General features: G+C 46.4%; 1 protein-coding gene across 2 annotated transcripts in view; it reads left to right on the plus strand.

Moving 5' to 3' along the window:
• STAB2 (stabilin 2) overlaps positions 1–23165 on the plus strand; it is a 173283-nt gene that overhangs the window by 135026 nt on the left and 15092 nt on the right. For both annotated transcript variants that reach the window (XM_068971626.1, XM_068971627.1), the window contains 10 exons: positions 1490–1579; positions 3623–3769; positions 5052–5108; positions 6252–6378; positions 9727–9876; positions 11556–11660; positions 14197–14304; positions 16686–16879; positions 17931–18072; positions 22500–22633. In XM_068971626.1, coding sequence (XP_068827727.1) covers positions 1490–1579; positions 3623–3769; positions 5052–5108; positions 6252–6378; positions 9727–9876; positions 11556–11660; positions 14197–14304; positions 16686–16879; positions 17931–18072; positions 22500–22633 — 1254 coding nt within the window. The remainder of the gene's footprint in view (positions 1–1489; positions 1580–3622; positions 3770–5051; positions 5109–6251; positions 6379–9726; positions 9877–11555; positions 11661–14196; positions 14305–16685; positions 16880–17930; positions 18073–22499; positions 22634–23165) is intronic.

The raw sequence follows: 23165 nt of genomic DNA on the forward strand, positions 1-23165 counted from the left end.
ACAGTTCCCAAGTTTCTCCCAGATGGACTCTTTCTCCCCCAATTCCAGGGTTTCCAGGCAAAGGACGGATTCATCCAGCTGCGACCAGTTGTTGGCTCGTGTACCAATCTACTGCGATTAGGGAAGCAGGATTCTGTGGGAACATGGCAGCTCTTGCTAAAACCCTGTCCCTCTGAATCCTCCACCAGGACCGTTTCCCCCGAGGAGTAAGACATCTAATTCAAGACGGCCTGCTGTCCTCACTTGGGTTAATTTGTAGGTCCTGTGTTAGTTTCCTAGGCTGCCATAACCAATGACCACAAACTGGGTGACTTGAAACAGTAGAAATAAATCCCCTCAGAGTTCTGGGGACTGGAAGTCTGAGATCAAGGTGTTGATAAGGTTGTTTCTGCTGGAATTCCTGAGGGAGAGGCTGTTGCCTGCCTTCTTCCTGGCTTCTGGTGGTGTCCAGACATCCTCGGCACCCCAGGCTTGTAGCTACATCCCTCCAGTCTCTGCTTCTGTTGTCACATGGCTGGCTGTCCTCTCCCTCTGTGTTTCTGTGTCTTCACATGGCACTCTCCTCTTCTCTCTTCTTCTTAAGATGACACCAATCTTTTTGGATTAAGGGCCCACTCTACTCTGGTGGCTCAGAGGTTAAAGCGTCTGCCTCCAATGCGGGAGACCTGGGTTCGATCCCTGGGTCGGGAGGATCCCCTGGAGAAGGAAATGGCAACCCACTCCAGTATTCTTGCCTGGAGAATCCCATGGATGGAGGAACCTGGTAGGCTACAGTCCACAGGGTCGCAAAGAGTCAGACACGACTGAGCGACTTCAACTCAACTACTCTGGTACGGGCTTCCCTGGTGGCTCAGACATTAAAGAATCTGCCTGTAATGCAGGAGATCTGGGTTCGATCCCTGGATCAAGAAGATCCCCTGGAGAAGGGAATGGCTACCCACTCCAGTATTCTTGCCTGGAGAATTCCAGGGACATAGAAGCCTGGCAGGCTACAGTCCATGGGGCCGCAGAGAGTCGGACACGACTGAGTGACTAACACTCTCTCTACTCTAATGTGACCTCATCTCAACCAATTACATCTGCAATGATCTCATTTCCAAGGAAGATCACATTTTGAGGTAATGGGGACCTAGCTTCAGGAAACTTTTGAGGGGTCACAGTTCAACCCATCACGGTGCCCTAATGCAGTTTCCCTAACCCTGGTCTGCCGCAGGCTTCGTGCAGCAACACAGCATCTTCCATGGACTCCTGAACACAGAAGGGGAAGGAAGGGTGACTGAAACAAGCTGGAGACTTTCCTACAGAAAAAAAGGCCAACTTCCTAGAGAATCCACACTTATTCTTCCTTTTGATTCTGTCTACTGTCATTTTGAAGCTGGAATTATTAGAACTCAGAAAAAAAAAATCTTGCATCTAAATTTGGTTTGTTAGCAAAGCTCCTTCTTCAACCCAGATTCAGGGTATTAATGTGATCCCATCACTCCTACAGGTCTTGGCAGTTGATCTCCCCAGATCTGCTACCTGGAAGACCCTGCAAGGTTCTGAGCTGAGTGTGAAGTGTGGAGCTGGCAGTGACATCGTGAGTATTGTCACCCAGAGCGGGGGCAGGGGCAGAGAATGCATGCCCCAACCATTGCCACTTCCAGGAGATGTTTCATTTTTTCCCACATTGGTAGCAAGTTCTTTCTCTCACTGCTTTCATGACTATATCCCCTGAATAAGTGAATATGAAAACCCTGATGAATCCTGGCCAGCCCAAGCCCTCACCAGGTGTCAGGGAGCCCCCCTTACACTTGTAGAAAGTAGCTTCTGGTTGATTTTTCAGAAGATTTATTTTCCAGTGTGAGATACTTCCCTGAAACAAGAAAGAATGCAGTCATTGCTTTCCCTTCCTTCCTGGCCCCTCTGCAGCCTCCCCTCCAGCCCTCTCTTGGCAGTCAGGGCCAGCTCTGGGCCATATCTACCTAGATCAGCAAACAGAGAGAAAATTTTCAATTTTCACCTTCTTTGGCTAGTTCCTGACAATATTACCTTCCTGTAATTCCACATGATAAGTAGATTTGGTGGGATAGTAGTAGCTACACCCTGTATCTTATATTTAATGGAAAATGACAGTGGCTTAAATATATAAGGGTTTAGCTCTCTTTAAAAAAAAAAAAGACTACAAGTAGCCAATCCAGAGTTAGTATGATAGCTCACTGAGGGAGCTCCTTCTGTCTTTCTGCTCTGTAGCATGTATTTCTAGCCTCACAGTCACCTCAAGGTCCAACATGACTGCTGGAGGTCCAGCCATCACACTTACTTTCTAAGCAGCAGAAAGTGAAAAAGTGATTTACCTCCAAACTGAGTCGGTTACCTTCAGGGAGCCTTCAGAGAAGTCTCAGACAACATTTTGTTTACATCTGACAAGCAAGAATCCCTCTTGATGATTGGATTGGAATGGCATTAAATTTGTTCCTGAATCCAAAGAGTGTTAACATCTTTACACCCCAACTTCTGGAAAGTTATCCCAATGTACTTATACTCTTGAGATCAGCTATACTATCTCCATAGGAACTGGGCACTTATCAAAAGAAGAATGTCAACTGTTCATCCTGAGTGCTCGGAGAAGGCGATGGCACCCCACTCCAGTACTCTTGCCTGGAAAATCCCACGGACCAGGAGCCTGGTAGGCTGCTGTCCATGGAGTCACTATGAGTCGGACATGACTGAATGACTTCACTTTCATTTTTCACTTTCATGCATTGGAGAAGGAAATGGCAACCCACTCCAGTATTCTTGCCTGGAGAATCCCAGGGACAGGGGAGCCTTGTGGGTACACAGAGTCAGACATGACTGAAGCGACTTAGCAGCATCCTGAGTGCTAATAAGGCTTTCAGAGCACTTTGTATTCAGAGTACCATTTAGTTAAACTTTATATGCAATGTAATCACTAATCCTATCCACCTGGTGAAAACAGTTAAACCTCAGTGAAGTTTAGGGACTGACTCGTATAGTGCAAGAGTGAAAGTGCAGGGATTCAACTACAGTTTTCTAGTGTTCTTCCCACTGAATCACACTGTGTGCGTCCTATCAAACACTACTGAGATGTCTTTTTCTTTTCATGGAACTTTCTAAAAGCATTTTGCTTCCTGTTGAGGGGTGGGGGTGGGGAATATATCCATCAATTTACTAGCTGTGTGGACTTTAGGAAGGGATACTCAAGGATTGTTGCAAGAATTAAACAAAATAATGTATCTAGAGCATGATTTAGACAATGTCTTCTTGTTCAGTCAATAAGTTGTGTGACTCTTTGAGATCCCATGGACTGCAGCACACTAGGCTCCTCTATCCTTCACTATTTCCAGAATTTGCTCAAACTCATGTTCATTGTAAATGAGAACACCGGCAATAGTAGCCACATGGTAGGGTGGCCATGAGGACTGAAGGAACTTGCATAGGTAAAGCACAAAGAACAGTACTTGGGTATAATACATTCTAAGCATTTGTGATGTAGACGTTGATATCAATACATATCAGTTCTTTCTGATTCTGGTAGGTTCTGGCCACATACCATGGCCTGAGAAGAGGAGAAGTCTGAGGATCACTGACTGTTCACCCTCTCTCTCTCCCTGTCTCGCAGGGCGACCTCTTCCTGAACAGCCAAACATGCAGAATTGTGCAGCGGGAGCTCTTATTTGACTTGGGTGTGGCCTATGGTATCGACTGTCTACTGATTGACCCCACCCTGGGGGGCCGTTGCGACACTTTTACCACTTTCGATGTCTCGGTCAGTCCTGGAAACACTACTGTAGAAAGAGACCCTTGGGCCAACAAACAGCCCTTGTGACCTAGCGTGGACCCTGCTGTGAAGACTCAGAGGGCTGGTCCCCAGTGAACATGGGAACCAGGGGATCAGGAGGCCACAGGACAGGGCTTTTCAGATTCACCATCAACAAGCATCTATTCAGTCCTGTACAGGCCTTGCCCATTCTCATTTATCCACCCACCCATTCATCCCCTCACCATTAAGTGAGCAGCTGTTGGGGAGCAACAGTATGCCCTGTTCTGCCAGTCATTTTCAAACCCACCCATCCACTCAGTCATTCACTTATCCATTCAACAAGCAGTTTTTGAGCCTCTGCCAGAATAAACCATGTGAAACTGCCATGTTTGACAGAGTATGACTACAAAAATGGCCATGTCATATGGTTCTAGTATCTAATATATGCTGCCCATACTTCCATTCACTTGTTCATGCACTAACACTGATTGAGCCTTTGTCCTGGGCCCTGCACTGTGTGAGGCACTTGTGCATTTCACACTCATTCATCCATCCAGTACCATTTATTGAGTATGACCTTTGAGCCTACTGTTCTGCTCAATGCCCATCTTACCCCTATCCAATGATAGAAGCAGTGATCATCAACTCCATTATGTCAATTTGGAAATTGAGTCTCAAAGAGATGAAGTGACTTAAATGGCAAAGTCTGTGACCAGTTGATTTCTATACCAGGTGACTTATAGGCATTCGATAAATACCTAGATTACTAGAATACCAATCAGCCAAAGTAAGAGATGAAAAAACAGTTGTTAACTTCTTAACTTCCAAAGTATGTATACACACATTTTTTTTCAGTTAATCATTTTTCCTCACAAATCCCCTGAAAATCAATAGCAAGAATTAGTATCCCTATTTTATAGATTAGAAGACTAAGGATCAAAGAATGTGATTCGCAAACATTTCACAGCTGATCTCTAAGGGAATTGACACTTGTATCCACATTCCCCATGGCTGCTGTGCCGGGTGCCGTGTGACCCTGCCCTGGTGCCCCTTCATCTGATAGGGAACTTATCACCTCAAAGAACTAAACCAAGGAGCTGAGATCCAAGACAGACCTTCAGAATTCTCTATGGCAAAATTGCAGTGCATTTGTTTTCATATTCTTAATCATAGCTTGAACCTTAACCAAGATTAAGTTCTTAGTCAAATAATCATAGCAATAACCAGGGGCATTTGCTTTGTTTCCTAATATTCTGGACTTTTAAGTGTTTCTTTTCTTGCATACTAGGGGAGTTGTGGAAACTGTATCTCTACTCCCAGTTGCCCCAAGTGGACTAAACCAAAGGTAACTATGAACACAGTGATAATGTTTGGAGAGTGATAGGTTTGTTTCTTTATTAGACCCCAGTTTCCTTATAGGTATGGGTGTGTGCACATCTGTGTGCGTCTGTGGGTGTGTTATAACTGTGTGTAACTAATTCATGTCTTTCTTTCAACAATCAGGCCGATGGGATGAGAGTGTAAACATTCTGAGCCCAGGGAAACTGTCAGCCCACTTTTAAAATCTAGAAGAGTCATGAGATTAAAGACCTAGAAGGAGTTAGAAAAATAATGCTAATTATGAAAATAATAGTTGCCTTTAGTTGGTTGCTGCTTATGTCCCTGGCTTTGTGTTGGACTCTTTGTTTTGACATTATCCTCTGCTCCCATTATAATACAGGAAAATATATTACTACAGTTTATGACAAATGAGTCTCAGAGAGGGTAAGCAATCAGCCCAAGGCCACACAGCTATAAGAAACAAAGCTAGGCTTAGAGCCTAAAATACAATGTAAGAGTAAGGTTAAGACAATGAAATTCGGAGTCCACAGTTATGGGGTCAAATTCCAGTGGGTGATCTTTGACAAGTCACTTAATCTATATGCTTTTGCCCCTGCACAATGGAGCTAATAATAGTTCTGTGTGTGATTATTAGGAAAGTAACTTTTCAAATGTGCGTACAGAGCCTGGCACATAGTAAGTACTAGTTAAATATTGGTTTAAGCGCTTACTCCAAAGTCAAGCTCTTTCTACCCTACTAGTAACCCCTCTAACAGAAACACCCCTACAAAAATGAACTGTAACCCCATACCCTCTCTACTGATGATCTTGGGGGCTTGCCAGACCTCTCTCTGGATTGAAAGCTACGTTTTCCCCACTTTCTCCCCAGGTAAACTCGTCTTTTGCAAACAGCTCTAAAGGCCCCCAAGTCCTTTGTCTTAAAATGGGGCAAAATCTTTTTTCCGTGGACTCCACCTCTGCCCCCTACGCCGTTCATCTGCCTCTCTATGCCCCGGAGAAAAGAATTCCCTGCACAGGGCTCATGGCCATTTGAGGCCCATTTTCTACTTGGGCAGTACCTAGGATCTTCCACTAGGGGGCAGACTAGAGCCCAAGAGCTCAAGTACAGGGATGGAATGTGGAGGGATGGTTGGATCTCTTCCTTTAGGGCCAGAAGCGGAAGTGTCTGTACGACTTGCCCTTCAAGAGGAACCTGGAAGGCTGCAGACAACTTTGCACTCTGGTGATACAGCTCCCCAAGTGCTGCAAGGGCTACTTCTGGCCAGACTGTCAGGGTAAGAGTGCCTCTTATTATCTTGTGATTCTGAAATGATTGCACAATCACTGTGGAGCCTTTGAAAGTACCAGAAGTATCAAGTGGAAGGCGGGGGTCGGGGAGCAAGGGACTATATTGTTCTTAATGATTCTACTAAGAAAAGATCCAAAAGCAATTATTCTGAAGAGTTGTGTAGCTTTCCTTCTCCATTTTTTTTTTCTTATCATATTTGGTTTTTACACAGTTGAGATTCTGCTGTGCAAAGGTTGTAAATCATGTGTTTTCTGCTTAATGTTATAGAATAAGACATTTCCCATGGTGCTAGAAACCCTATATTTTATTTTTGAGATGGTACTGATTCCAGTCTATGATACTGATTAAGCGCACTAGTTTAAATGCATCTAAGGACATCCACCTTGGCAGGGTGCTATATCAATGTGGTATGTGTGGGCCATTATGTCCCGAAAACTCCCCTGTTATAAGATGTGTAACATCACCCTTCCTCCCTAGCCTCGCCCTTTCAGGAAAGGGCTCCTGAAACCGCTTCTAGCTAATAATGCAGCAGCGACAGCATGGCGAATGCCATGGAACTTCCTGTCCACCGTGCACTGTTTTAAATGAACACATGTATTGAGTGCTACCCCCATACAGGGCTTCCCTGGTGGCTCAGTGGTGAAGAATCTTCCTGCCAGTGGAGGAGATGCAGGTTCGATCCCTGGGTCAGGACGATCCCCTGGAGAAGGAAATGGCAATCCACTCCAGTATTCTTGCCTGGGAAATCCCATGGACAGAGAAGCCTGACAGGCTAGTCTAGTCAGTCAACTTAATGACCAAAGAACAAAACAGTTTCCCATATATGGCAATACATCTGAACCTCTCCCTAAGAGGCAGCTTCCATTGTTACCCCCATTTTACAGATGAGAAAATGGAGGTACACATTGGATAAGAAGCAAGTCCAAGTTCCCCCATTGTGTCTCCAGGAGCCATGATTTTCGGTACAATGGGCTTTCCTGGTGTCTCAGTGGTAAAGAATCCATCTGTTATTGTCCATCACCAACTCCCGGAGTTCACTCAAACTCATGTCCATTGAGTTGGTGATGCCATCCAGCCATCTCATCCTCTGTCGTCCCCTTCTCCTCCTGCCTTCAATCTTTCCCAGCATCAGGGTCTTTTCCAATGAGTCAGTTCTTCACATCAGGTGGCCAAAGTATTGGAGTTTCAGCTTCAACATCAGTCCTTCCAATAAGTCAGTTCAGTTCAGTTCAATCGCTCAGTCGTGTCCAACTGTTTGTGACCCCATGAATCGCAGCACGCCAGGCCTCCCTGTCCATCACCATCTCCCGGAGTTCACTCAGACTCACGTCCATCGAGTCGGTGATGCCATCCAGCCATCTCATCCTCGGTCATCCCCTTCTTCTCCTGCCCCCAATCCCTCCCAGCATCAGAGTCTTTTCCAATGAGTCAACTCTTCGCATGAGGTGGCCAAAGTACTGGAGTTTCAGCTTTAGCACCATTCCTTCCAAAGAAATCCCAGGGTTGATCTCCTTCCGAATGGACTGGTTGGATCTCCTTGCAGTCCAAGGGACCCTCAAGAGTCTTCTCCAACACCACAGTTCAAAAGCATCAATTCTTCGGTGCTCAGCCTTCTTCACAGTCCAACTCTCACATCCATACGTGACCACAGGAAAAACCATAGCCTTGACTAGACAGACATTAGTCGGCAAAGTAATGTCTCTGCTTCTGAATATATTCAGGACTGATTTCCTTTAGGATGGAATGGTTGGATCTCCTTGCAGTCCAAGGGACTCTCAACAGTCCTCTTCAACACCACAGTTTGAAAGCATCAATTCTTTGGCTCTCAGCTTTCTTTATAGTCCAACTCTCACATCCATACATGACTACTGGAAAAACCATAGCTTTGACTAGATGGAACTTTGTTGGTAAAGTAATGCCTCTGCTTTTAATATGCTGTCTAGGTTGGTCATAACTTTTCTTCCAAGTAGCAAGTGTCTTTTAATTTCATGGCTGCAGTCACTATGTGCAGTGGTTTTGGAGCCCCCAAAAATAAAGTCTCTCACTGTTTCTATTGTTTCCCCATCTGTTTGCCATGAAGTGATGGGACCAGATGCCATGATGTTAGTTTTCTTAATGTTGAGTTTTAAGCCAACTTTTTCACTCTCTTCTTTCACTTTCATCAAGAGACTCTTAAGTTCTTCACTTTCTGCCATAAGGGTGGTGTCATCTGCATATCTGAGGTTATTGATATTTCTCCCAGCAATCTTGATTCCAGCTTGTGCTTCATCCAGCCCCGGTTTCTCATGATGTACTCTGCATAGAAGTTAAATAAGCAGGGTGACAATATACAGCCTTGACATACTCCTTTTCCTATTTGGAGCCAGTCTGTTGCTCCATGTCCAGTTCTAACTGTTGCTTCCTGACCTGTATACAGACATAAAAGATGTGGGCTCAGTCTCTGGATGGGGGAAGATCCCTGGGGGAAGATGGCAATCCACTCCAGTGTTCTTGCCTGGAAAATCCCATAAACAGGCTACAGTCCATGGGGTTGCAAAGAGTTGGACTCGACTTAGCAACTAAATCACCACCATACTTATTTATCATAATCCAGTTGAGAAAATTCTGGGCTGAGTGTCTACACAATTATTCAACCTTCACTCCCTTCTCCATCACTAAAGCATAGACCATTCACCAAAGTTGGTGCCATCCCATATGTTTGTTCAGTGCTTTATATTTTCAAATGCTGCCAGTTACAGTATCTCATTTGATCCTCATAGTCACAACATGGAATAGGGCAAGTGGGCATCATCCCCAGCCTCTAGAGTTAAGAGAACTGACGCTCAGAGCAAGTTCATTATTCAGCCCAGACCAGCAAGCCCAAGTCCCCGTGTGTGCTCAGTCACTTCGAATGTGTCCGACTCTTTGCAACCCCATGGACTGTGTAGCACACCAGGCTCCCATCCTGGAGATTCTCCAGGCAAGAATACTCAGATGCATTGCCATTTCCTCCTCCAGGGGATCATCCTGACCCGGGATCAAATCCACGTCTCTGATGTCTCCTGCATTGGCAGGCGGTTTCTTTGCCAAATCCAGGTCTCCTGACCGCCAAATACAGCACACAGTTTAATACATCACCCTTCCAGTCCTATCAGATACGCTTAAACTCTCAGCCAGTGGCTTACCCTAAACAGTCAGTGACACTATATAGATGTGTCCCCAGGACAGCAGACCTCCTAGACTACTGGAGGACAGAACCCACAGCTGAGGTCAGGTTAGCAGCACATTTACAAAGGCACTGAGCTGCTCTGGGCCTGGGGAGACTGTTCAGTCACTGCTGTTTCATCTCTTCCAGCCTGCCCTGGAGGCCCAGATACCCCGTGTAATAACCGGGGTGTCTGCCTGGATCAGTACTCGCCCAGCAGACAGTGTAAATGCAACAGCGGCTTCAACGGGACAGCATGTGAGCTGTGCTGGCCGGGGAGATTCGGGCCTGACTGTCAGCGTACGTGGCATCCCCTCCACTGAGTTTTCACCTGTCATCAGCTGGGCGTGCATCCTTCCCTGATGCATGCCATCCACCTGACCTAGAAGCATCCGTCCTCTTTTTCCCAGCCTCCCATTTGCCTGCTATTTTTTCCTCCTTGGACATTTTCCCAATTTCCATCCACTGAAAGAGCCTCATCCATAAAATTGAAATTCACATCCCCAGCAGCCAACCAGGCAAGCTGTAGCCAACCAATGCTCATTCAGTCATTCGACTACCATGTATATGCTGAGTCTTTCCTAGTATCAGTAGCTCACATGTATGGAGGTCCTGCCATGTGCCAGGCAGGTATATTGTAGCATCTCATCCTCACAACAAGCCTTTGAAGTGGGAGCTATTATTATCTCTCCTTAACAGATGGAGAAGCTGAGGCACAAAGAGCCTAAAGCCAGGAATAGTTCTAAATTGTAGGGGAACAGGGTATGAGAAGGGGATAGCATCTCAGCTTTCAAGGAGTTGCACTCAAAGGGAAGAGACAAAAGTAGCCATAAAGGTGCAAAGAGAAAGAAGCAGGTGAAGGGGATCAAGGAAGGAAATACTCCTCCAGAAAGCATCTCACGAAATACTTGAGTAGAGACCTAGCAGAGATGAGGGGGCCAGGTGTGGGGCTATCAATAATAGCTCTGTCCAGTCAGATTTCAGTGATGCTGGAAATGCCGCCTAACTCTGCCATGGGGAAGCCACTAGCCATGTGCGGATATCGAGCACACAGAATCTGTGACTGAGGGGCTGATTTTTGCTAATTTTAATTAGTTTATATTTAAATAGCCATGTGTGATGACTGGCTGCTCTGTGGGACAGTGCAGACTAAAGGAATGACTTTGTGGGAAGAGAGGCAAGTGCGAAGGCCCTGAGGTAGGACAAGTTTCGGCATGCAAGGCCCAGCCAAGCAGCCGAGGTAGCTGAGCAGAGTGGGCAAAGAAGAGAGAGAGAACGCAGAGATGGGCTCAGAAGGTCGCCAGGGGCCAGATAATATGGGGGCTGCTTGGCCAGAGACAGATCTTCAGCATCTCATCCAAGTGCAGTGGCAGCCAGTGAAGGATTGTGAAGGGCAGGGGTGTCCTAAACAGAAAGGGCCACCCCAGCTGCCCTGTGCAGAGAGTACCATGGGAAAGCAGGAGCAAAAGAAGGGCCAGCTTTGGGGATGCTACTGCCCCAATCCAGGTGGGAGATGGCCGTGCCTTGGGCTAAGGTGTTGGTGCTGGAGGTTGTCAGAAGCAGAAAGAATGTTTCTTGAAGCTTTGACTTTTAAATTGATTTCTGTCAGGAGGCCCAGATAAGGTTCCCTTCCCTTTCTGTTCTATTCCATACCTCATGACACCCTCTACTTCTGTAATTTACAACACTCAACATATTTATCATTACATGTTCAATAGCCCATTACCCCTAGACTGTAAGCTCCCTGAGAATTAGGGACCTTGTGTCTTATGTTTTCCGCTGTAACCTCATTGCCTGGTAGCCTATGCCTCATGGTAGCCACTGAGTATGTTTATATTTTGTAAGTTTGAATGAATGACTGTGGATAAGCATGGGGCCTCCCACACTGACCACACAGCCAGCACATGGCCAGTGAGCTGGCAGATTGGACTTCAATCCCAGATCCCTGCTAACTGACCACACTCCAACTTGCTCTACAGCTTGTGGCTGCTCGGACCATGGACAGTGCGACGACGGGATCACAGGCTCTGGGGAGTGCCTCTGCGAGACGGGGTGGACGGGCCGCTTCTGTGACGTCCAGACAGGTCTGTTGTGGGGGTGGTCGGCCGCCAGTAGCCCCTCGCTGCAGCAGACCTTGCCAAGAGCAGCCGACTGAGTGTGGGGGTCTGAGCGACATCTGAAAAACACAGCTGAGCAGGGGTTCAGTTATCCACGAGGAAAGATGGCTATGCAGCCCCGGGGTCAGGAGGTCTGGGGACCCGGAGGAAACTAGATGAAAAGATTGAACTCAAACCCAGGAAATCACCCTGCAGTCCTGTCAGTCACAGAAGGACCCACCTCAAGCAAAGGACTGTTGGGCAGGAGTGGTCCTCAGGATCACTGCCCAGGTCTGGTTGTGTGTGGACACAGAGTTGGAGGGTTTCATGGAAAATACAGTATTCCGTGGAGGCCGGGATCTGACCCTGAACTCTGCTACGTACTAGACAAATGGCCTCAGCAAAGCCACCCTCTCGGAATCTTGATATACTCGTCCGTAAACAGAGAGCCTCTTGCACGGCTTGTAGGGAAGGATTGTTGTGAGGGTCAGGGTCATGGGTTTGGAGCGCCAGTGCATGTGGGCACTCAGGAACAGTAGCTGCCAGTATCATCGTCAGTTACTGCCATTGTCATGACCTCAACCCTTACTGAGCTGTCAGTTTTCTGAGTTCTCCCTTGCACCCTGAGCCCTGTGTTTCAGTCAAAAGGTCTCAGGTGTGAAGGCTGATGAGCAAGTTGTCACTTCATCGTCCCTGGAGGGCAGAAGGGCATGACCGAGCTCTTCTTATGAGTAAGAGCGACCCAAAGTGCCAGAATCCTGGCAGTCCTCATAGCTTCAGTCCCTCCCCCTCCTTCCCTCCCTGCTTCTCCCCATCCTCCTCCCCCTTCTTCCTCCGCTTTCCTGCCTCCCTTTCTCTCCTAACCATCCCATGGCTTCATGCTGCCTCTGGATACTGCAGCCCCTTTCAATCACCAAAGCCCCAGATTAGCGGTACCCTAAGAAGGCTCTTAAAATTCCAGATGTTCAAGCTGGATTTAGAAAAGGCAGAGGAACCAGAGTTAGAATTGCCAACATCCACTGAAGCTTAGAAAAATAAAAGAATCCCAGAAAAATATCTACTTGTGCTTCATTAACTACACTAATGCCTTTGACTGTGTGGATCACAACAAACTGGAAACTTCTTAAAGAGATGGGAATACCGGACCACCTTACCTGCCTCCTGAGAAATCTGTATGCAGGTCAGGAAGCCACAGTTAGAATCGGACATGGAATATTGGACTGGTTCCAAATCAGGAAAGGAGTAAATCAAGGCTGTATACTGTCACCCTGCTTATTTAACTTCTATGCATAGTGCATCAGGCAAAATGCTGGGCTGAATCAAGCACAAGAGGGAATCAAGATTGCCAGGAGAAATGTCAATAACCTCAGATACGCAGATGACACACCCTTATGGCAGAAAGCAAAGAAGAACTAAAGAGCCTCTTGATGAAGGTGAAAGAGGAAAGTAAAAAACTTGGCTTAAAACTCAACTTTCAAAAGATGAAGATCATGGCATCCAGTCCCATCACTTCATGGCAAAGAGATGGGGAAACAATGGAAACAGTGAGAGACTTTATTTTCTTGGGCTCCAAAATCACTGCAGATGGCAACTGCAGCCATAAAATTAAAAGACGCTTGCTCCTTGGAATAAAAGCTATGACCAACTTAGCATGTTAAAAAGCAGAGACATTACTTTGCCAACAAAGGTCTGTATTGTCAGAGCTGTGGTTTTTCCAGTAGTCATGTGTGGATGTGAGAGTTGGACCATAAAGAAGGCTGAACGCCGAAGAATTGATGTTTTTGAACTGTGGTGTTGGAGAAGACTCTTGAGAGCCCCTTGGACTGCAAGGAGACCAAACCAGTCAGTCTTAAAGGAAATCAGTCCTGAAATATTCTTTGGAAGGACTGATGCTGGAGCTGAAGCTCCAATACTTTGGCCACCTGATGTGAAGAGCCGACTCACTGGAAAAGACACTGATGCTGGGAAAGACTGAAGGCAGGAGGAAAAGGCAGTGACAGAGGATGCGATGGTTGAATAGCATCACCCACTCAATAGATATGTGTTTAAGGAAACTCCAGGAGATAGTGAAGGACACGGAAGCCTGGCGTGCTGCAGTCCATGACATCACAAAGAGTTGGAGACAACAACAAAGAAGACCCTGGAATTTCTGCTCCAATTTTTAACCATCTCTTCTGGAACCCCATGCTCTCAGGGCCAAAGAGCTAGTCTGCAAAATTCATCCTTGATGGCAGACTTTGAGGTATAAAGTTTTCACTGGTTGCCCCTAAGGTTAACATCTTTGCATTTTGATCTGGATAACATGGCAGAAATAAAGTCTTAATACAAAAGAATAATTCTGGAATCTCAGAATCCCAGGCTGGGAGGGACCTTAGTAAATCACCCCATTACCATCCATCTTGCAGCTATAAGGGGGCACTTTAGAAACACAGGGGCAACCAGATGGCATCTCAGAAGATGCCTTAGCTGGATCCCAACACCTCACATCACAGTGGGAGATGAATTATGACTTCTTTCTTTGCAGCTTTGCCTCCCGTGTGCATGCCTCCTTGTTCTGCTCACGCTACCTGTAAGACCAACAATACATGCGAATGTAACCTGAACTATGAAGGAGACGGAATAACGTGCACAGGTAAGTCCCGTCTGTGCATGGGTGGAATAGCAGCAGGGTGCAGGGCCGGATGGAACTCAGTTGGGGACCTGGGCTCCATCCCAGCCCTTCTGCTTCCTGCTTGGACCGCTTCAGCAACACCCACCCTCTCTGTGATGGCTTTGCTCATGCCTAACCTGCCCACTTCCCAGGCCATGACTTTGAACTTGCTTTGCAAACTGCAGTGCACTTTGTTTTACGGTGTTTATGTAACTTTACAAATAATCCAGTTGTATGTCAAAAAATTGAGAAAATATTCTATAGTATCTTAAGACAGTGCTTCCCTCAGATACAACTTAGCAACTAAACAGCAATTTTTAAAATATAAATGTTTTTATTTTAATTGGAGGTTAATTACTTTACAGTATTGTATTGGTTTTGCCATACATCAACATGAATCCGCCACGGGTGTACACGATGCATGATACTGGATGCTTGGGGCTGGTGCACTGAGACGACCCAGAGGGATAGTACGGGGAGGGAAGAGGGAGGAGGGTTCAGGATGGGGAACACGTGTAAACAGCAATTTTAAAACAACAGTGAAACCTACACTTACTCTCACCACTCAGTGAGAATCACTTTGAATACAGATATGTCTCTGTCTCTAGTAATTAGGATATAGGTTCAGCCACACAGAGATCCAAATAAACAATGGCATAAACAAGGCAGATGTTTAGGTATTTATTTTTATCTTGTTTAGTACTTTGGATGGAGGTACCCAGAGCTAACATAGGGTTTCTCTGTGAAAGTCTGGGGCCCAGACTCCTTCTGTCTTGTTACTCTGCCATTGTTCACTCACCTGGCCTGGGATGGCCTCGACCAAAAGCACATCCCAGGAAGCAGAAGGAAAGAAAGTCGGGGTAGGGGGGAAGCAAACCTCATTCCCTTTAAGGACATACCTAGGGCTTCCCACATGGCATGGCGCTAGTGGTAAAGAACCCACCTGCCGATGCAGAAGACACGGTTCAGTCCCTGGGTCAGGAAGGTCCCCTGGAGGAGGAAATGGTAACCCACTCCAGGATTCTTGCCTGGAGAATCTCATGGACAGGACAGCCTGGTGGGCTATAGACCATGGCGTCACAGTCAGACACGACTGAAGCAACTTAGCACACACAGAAGTTGCTAAACTCCTGTCTGCTCCATCACATTGTCTAGAATCTCATTCTCTGTCACACCTGGGACAAAGGAACCTGAGAAATGGAGTCTTCAGTTGGTCAACCATGAGCTAAGCTATAAATCTCAGATCGAAAAAGCAGACAGGAGATATTAGGGGAAAACTAGCAGTCTCAGACACATGTACCTTCTGTTTTCATAAACACTCATGAAAACATGAATGTCCCTGTTCATATGGGGACAGATACTTTCTTTACAGAACTGAGACCTTGCTATTCCCGCTACTTTATAATCTGCCACAAGGCAGTCCAGAATTGGCTCAGCATCCTCCGTGGCAGCAAAGACCCAGGTTCTGTCTGTCTGCTCTGCCAGCCTTGGGCCTTCTGTCCTCATGTTCATGCTCTCAGCCAGAAAGGCAGAGGAGAGAAATCAGAGGGCTTTCCAGCTACTCCTGGGCCTGGAGCTAATCTATTAGTAAGTTGAAATTTGGGGGATTGTGAAAACAAAGGTTAAGAGGCAACACAGAAGAGTAGGGGAAATGTGGGCTTTGGAATCAAACCACCCTGGGTTTAAAACCAACCCCTCCACGTTGTAGCTAGTTTGCCTTTGATGGTCAGTTAAGCTCTGAGTTTCAGTTTCTTCACCTGTAGAATGGGGGTAACAGTGTCAGTGTCACAGGTGCTCAGTAGTGCCTTAGCCCTACACACACACACGCGCGTGCGTGCACGTGCACACACACACACACACACACACACACCCAACTATGTCCTAACATTAAAAACCCAAACTCATTAGAAAACTACTATCAAAGTGGAGCCTAGAAGTTTGTGATTAAAAAGGGCAGAGGTGGACAGATATCCCCAGGCCTAGTCTATTAGGGCGGGGTCCCCAACCTCCAGAATCTTAACACCTGATGATCTAAGGTGGAACTGATGTAATAATAATAGAAATAAGGTGCATAATAAATGTAATGAGCTTGAATCACCCTGAAACCAACCCCTGGCCCCTGGGAAGATTTTCTTCCATGGAACCAGTCCCTGGTGCCAAAAAGGTTGGGGACCGCAGTATTAGGGTGTTAGCCGCAGGACACTAGCGTTGGCAGAGGTAGCACAGAGGCCACCAGGCACCGGGAGAGGAGGCACTGACATGTTGGGTCCCATTTCCTCGCCCGGTGTGCCTGGTCCTGGGGTGACCCACACCCTGATCTGAAGCCCTTGTTACACAGAGTCTACCTTCCTCTGCTCTTGCAGTTGTGGATTTCTGCAAACAGAACAACGGCGGGTGTGCAAAGGTCGCCAAGTGCTCCCAGAAGGGCACGAAGGTCTCCTGCAGCTGTCAGAAAGGCTACCAGGGGGATGGCCACAGCTGCACGGCGATTGACCCCTGTGCAGACGGCCTCAATGGCAGGTGTCACGAGCATGCCACCTGCAAGATGACCGGCCCGGTGAGTCTCTGTCCCAGGGGAAATGGGGGGTGGGGTACCACCTGTGCCTCCCCCAGCCTGGCTTCTCCACTCAGGTCACCACTGGCCTCTTTCTAAGCCTTCTTACCACCCAAGTCTATTTCTCTATTTCTTGATAAGTCAACAAGCTAAATACAAAGTGGAACCCGATGCAGGAAAAGGACCTTACTGGAAAAACTGGTTAGGTCCACTTAAAGTCTATTGTTTAGTTAATAGTAACACATCAACACTAGTTTTTTAATTTTGACAATGAACTCTGGTCAGGTAAGATGTTAACATTAGGAAAGACTGGGTGGAGAATATAAGGGGACTCTCTGCATCTTTTCTATAAATCTAAAATTATTCAAAATACAAACCAAAGAAGTTAGTAAGAAGTGGCAGGAAAAGTGCACTCACTTACACCTTTTTAGAGTGCAGTCAGTGCCCTGTTGCCCTTTCTCTGATGGGAAGGGAAGATGGTGGGAATGATGTCCATTACGGCTACAAATGTGAAGTCAAGAGTCAGGCAGCCTCTGAGTCTTGGCTCCTGGCCTGATATGCTATGCAGTCTGGGGCTGGCTGCCTAACCTCTCTGAGCCTCAGTTTCCTTAGCCACAAATTACGAGCCTCATAATAATGCAGACCTCACAGGATCATTCATGGGGACTAAAGGAGCTCATTCATTGGCTCGACAAATGGTCATCAAGTACCTACTATGTGCTGTTGTAGCTGTCAGGGATGTAGTGATCAAAAGTTTATACATGATAGAAGGAAGAGGCATGCTCAGTTCTGAAATCAGGCCAGTGTGATAAAAGGGATCAGGAGACAGGGAGGGTCTCTCTGAGGAAGTGACTGAGCTGAGATGTAAAGGAGGACACTCCATCCTGAGTCGGGATGAAAGCAAGACAGAGCAGTAAGTCAACTCCCACTGGACAGGAGAGGCATGTTGCTCACCCTTCTGAGCATCTCCTATGCTGGTTGGTAGCCCGTGGAGCACGTGGGATTCTGGGGGCCCAGAGAAGAGGCTTTTTCATCTTTCCTGCTCTCCCCCTAGGGCAAGCACAAATGTGAATGTAAAAGTCATTACGTGGGAGACGGGCTGGACTGTGAGCCAGAGCAGCTACCCATCGACCGCTGCCTGCAGGACAACGGGCAGTGCCATGCCAATGCCGACTGTGCCGACCTCCACTTTCAAGGTCAGAGTGATCTTGACCCAAAGTGCGTGATCTTCAGGGTTGGGGAAAGAAGCTCTGTAGGAGCAGAAGGGAAAAGTCTTGAACTGGGACCAAACAGCCCATGCATTGCCCAGGAAGTAGTGGGCTTCTGCAGTCCAGGGGCAGAGTATGCTCAGAACTGGACTGTGAGTGTTAGAACCAGGAGGGAGCTTGCAGGTCAGCTACTATACTCACTCTTCCCTGGTTGCTTAGCAACCCTTGCCACTGTGGATTGGAATTGAATCTGAGGAGCATAGTTTAAGATATTAAATAACAAAGAGATAGTGCCTGCCACAAGCAGAGCAGCAGTTTCTTAGAAGTTGTTTTAATAATAGCACATCAATCAGCATATATGCATTCACTTCCATGAATGATTTGAATGGCTTATCATAAACCCACAGGTAGAATCACACTAAGAATCATAACACACAATAAAAAGCCAGGTAGCACTGCAGAGATGTGGGTGGTGGGGCATCTTGACCCCTGATGGAGAAAAGCCATCCAGGACCCACTAGTGGGGTTCTGAGCCCGGGGCAAGGAGTGACCACAGTGGTCCAGAAAGTGATTTAGAGCACCGTGCATTGTGGCCAAATCCTTTTGCTGTTTGTTTTCTAGACATGGTAGTGTTAGTGACGCAGCTTTCTGACATCTCAGTAATGACTGTTGACTTAACACCTGCTATGTACTGGCTTGGTCTGTTCGGGCTGCTGCAATAAAGCCCAGGTGGCATATAAACAACAGAAATTTATTTCTCAGCTCTGGAGGCTGGAAACCTGAGATCAGGGTGCCTGCGTGGTGGGGTTCTGCTGAGGATTGTCTTCCAGGTTGCAGACTACTGACTTCTAGTGTCTGCACAAGCAGAAGGAACAGGGAGCTCTCTGGGGTCCCTTTTATAAGGGCTCTCTGCCCACTCATTGTGGTTCCAACCTCCTTACCTAATAATCTCCCCAAGGCCCCACCTTCTAACATCATTGTTAGCAAATCAGGTCTTACTGCTCACCACTTACAAAATCAATATTCACAAACGCAGGTAGAAAGGAAAGGCACCAGCAATCTGGGGAGGTGGTGGACTCAGTGTCCCCTTCCCCAAACCAACTTCCAAAGATTCTGCTTGGCCGTGAAAGCTTTTAAAGGGAAACAGGGATGTAATCTCAGTTAATCATTGCGACGAGGGGGGACAGAGTTGTCACTATGCCCCACTGTGTGCAGGTCGACTTCTTATGATTTTTCTTTAGATGCTCTCTTGTGCACACAGTCGGTTCATGAAATGACTGAAGGGGAAGCTAGGGAAGAGATCTGGTCATCTGTTAATTACTTATTCTTCATTTCTACTTCTTCAATCTACAGAAGAAACCAACACATTAGGCAAGGTATTATGTGATCAAAAGATTTGAAAGCTGGGCTAGGGTTGGAGGTGGGTAGAACATGGGGATGTTGGGTTTAAGGTTAGTGACAAGATAAGGGGACCTCCTGCAGAGAGCTCTGCCTGCCAAAAGCTGCTTGCTTACATGAGACAAATTGCTGTCATCTGTCTTACTACTTTTCTTTCCCCAGTTTTATTAATCTTAAAAAGGCCTCAACTACATTGGGAACGTCCTTAAAAAAAGAGACAGTGTCATATATTGTCATATATCCTATGTATTTCTCCTGCTTATATACCCTCTATTTCATCCCCCAAATGAGTTGGAGGTGTCTTAGGACTTAATACATATTATGGACTAAATGTTTGTGTTCCTCACAAATTCGTGTGTTGAAATTCTAACCCTCAGTGTAATGATATAAGCAGTCCTCGGCAGGAAACAGCTCCCTGGTGGCTACAGCGGAGGCTTAAGAGATGCTTGAGCTGATTAAGCAGAGAGGAGCTGGCAAGGCATTTCTGCTGAGAGGACTCGTGGACAGCAGAGAATTATCAAGGGTAGCTGGAAAGGATAAGGCAACGAGGAGGTGTGGTGTATTATCAAGCCTGTAACCCCAAGGTAACAGGGTCTCTACTGGGAAGAGGAATGATACCAGGGAGAGAAGGGCGCTCTGTAGACATGGAGAGTGAAGAAAAGGAAAGGATCCACCATAATGTAAGGTTTCCGTCTCGAGAGGCCAATTCAGTGGTGGTATTAAAGCAATCTGGGAGAAGGGGACCCAAGAACTTGGAAAGCTTGGTTGGGGACATTCTATGTTCAAGGTGATTGTGGATCTTCCAAGTTCTATCACAAGGTGATGGTAGGACTTCAAAGCAGAGATTCTGTAGGCAGTTGCTATGTAGGATGGGGTCAAGAATGATCAGCTGGAATAAGAGATGTTGATTCATGAGTCATTTGCCAGGAGGAATGTGGAATTAAGAGATACTTGGTTTTTTTCTTTAGAGCACAGTTCATTTAGCCAGTCCTGCCTGTTCCCATAGCTCACAGAATCTATTCATTGCCTAGAGCATCACCCATTTTCTCCTGGGGGCTTCACCCTGCTACTTTATTATGAACACCAAGAAAATTATGGTAGTGATACTAAGTGACCAAGAGTCACATTTGGATCCACCTTCTGTTGTAGCTGAGTGGTTACCCTTAGCAAGACAAGACGGCATTGGGATAATGGCCCAGCCATCCTGGTGGGCAGGTCGCAGAGTTATCCCACACTCAGGGGGACATGCAACCGGTTTGGCACTGTGTACAGAAAGCAATGCAATAATTCATGCCAAGACACATAGCACCATTTCAACGGACATATCCTATAGGAATAATCTAAGAATTGAATAAAGTTAACCTGGTGGCTCAGACAGTAAAGAATCTGCCTGCAGTACAGGAGACCTGGATTTGAACCCTGGGTCAGGAAGATCCCCTGGAGAAGGGAATGACAACCCACTTCAGTATTCTTGCCAGGAGAATTCCATGGATAGAGGAGCCTGGCACGCTACAGTCCATGGGGTCACAAGAAGTCGGACACTACTGAGCAACTAACACTTTCACTTCACACCACCCCAGCATTACCTAACATCACAAAAAATGAGAAATAACAAATTAGTAAATGATGATCGAATATACTGTTATATCCTCTCAAAGATACAATTAAGAATTGTGTTGTCATGGCGAGGATACGAGGCTAAACACCTATCCATTCCTCCCCAAGCTGTTCTGTTGGTGAGTGTTTATGTTCCAGATCTGGCTGACAATATTATATGGCCTGTGGAATGAATATACTATTGGCTATGGTCACAGAAGAAAATCTTGTGCATTTCCTGTTGGTAAAGAATCTGCCGGCAATGTAGGAGACCCTGGTTCAGTTCCTGGGTTGGGAAGATCTGCTGGAGAAAGGATAGGCTACCCACTCCAGTATTCTTGGGCTTCCCTTGTGGCTCAGATAGTAAAGAATCTGCCTGCAGTGAGGGAGACCTGGGTTCAGTCCCTGGGTTGGGAAGATCCCCAGGAGAAGGGAAAGGCTACCCACTCCAGTATTCTGGCCTGGAGAATTCCATGGACTGTATAGTCCATGGGGTGACAAAAAAATCAGACATAACTAAGTGACTTTCACTTTGACTGGTTTGGACTCCACACTTCCCCTGCAGGGGGCATAGGTTTGATCCCTAGTCAGGGAACTAAGATCCCACAGGCAGAGCAGCCAAAAAGAATAAAGAAAACCTTAATCTTAGCTCTTTTGGAGGGTAGAATGTACCCTCTTAGTGGCATCTGATAATAAACTTGACAATATAAAAATGTGACTTGGTTCTTGATCTATTTCTGATCTCTGCATTAATTGGTTTAAAAGAGATATCATATATTTTAAAGTTATGAATATTTTCTAGTATCTAAGGGGAAAATGGCTAGAAAACTTTTTTAAAGGCATAATGGCAATCAGAAAATACATGGGTTCCTTGGCAGAAATTCATTTTAATGTATTTTTTTTCATGGCTGTGAAGTTCACAAAAAGTGTTCAACTAAAAGTATCAAGGTAAAATCATGTTGTCAGAGAAAATGTATAATATTGGGAAAGAATCCTCCGAAAGAATGTTATAAGAAAGACTTCTAAAAACTATACATGCAGCATACTGCCATATTTGTGACATATATGACCCTCAAATAGAAAAAAGACTGAAAGAGTGAAATTACATCAAAATTAAAAGTTACAAACATAAAAATTCTGGACGGAAGTACATCAAAATGTCAGCCATGGAGTAATGATTATTTCCAGAGAACAGGAAGGTGGGTGATTTTTCTTTCTTTTCTGTCTGACCCACATTTCCACCTTGAGCACGTGCTACTTGCATAGTTAGAAAAGAAATAAGTATTTTAAATGACATCTCAAAGGAAAGTGGCATCCCAAGAAACCCTGGGATGTGGCCAGCATTCCACTTTGAGAATCTCTGCTGGGAGAACTGCCAGCCGAGGTGTGGGGCTGAACAATTCCTCTCCTCCCCCTTCTAGATACCACCGTCGGAGTGTTCCATCTACGCTCCCCGCTCGGCCAGTACAAGCTGACCTTTGACAAAGCCAGAGAGGCCTGTGCTCAGGAAGCTGCAACCATGGCAACCTACAACCAGCTCTCCTATGCCCAGAAGGTGGGTTGCCAGTCTGTGGGTGCCATGCAGGCAGGGTCTTCTGGGTGTCACGGTGGGGTTGTTGCTTCCTCTTAACACAGGAGGCTTTGGCTGTTGCCTTCCTGGAGGAGGCAGTTCAGGGAGCTCCCGAGCATGTCCACTGGGGGTCTGTCACATGTCAGCACAGAGTGGGTGCTTCACTGACATTATCGTCCATTCTTACAACATCCCTGGAGGTAGGTGTTCCTACTGCCATCTTACAGATAGGGCAACTGAGGTTCGGAAAGGTAACGTGCCCAAAGTCACCCAACCAAGAAGTGGCAGATCCAGGACTCAACAAGTCTGCTCCCGATCATGACATTCAACCACCAAGGCAGAGGTACTGACTGGAAGTGTGCACCTCACGGCTGGAAACCAGAAGGAGATCAGTTACCCACAAGCCTAGGGTGCCCCTGAGCCCAAAGGCAGCCAAGTGTCTCTGGAATAGCCCAGGTTCTCTATTCCTGGGGGCATTGCAAAGGGCGTACAGAGAAATTGCCCCAGCTGTCAGCCA

This window comes from Capricornis sumatraensis, chromosome 4, assembly GCF_032405125.1.
Source record: "Capricornis sumatraensis isolate serow.1 chromosome 4, serow.2, whole genome shotgun sequence".
NCBI classification, from domain to species: domain Eukaryota; kingdom Metazoa; phylum Chordata; class Mammalia; order Artiodactyla; family Bovidae; genus Capricornis; species Capricornis sumatraensis.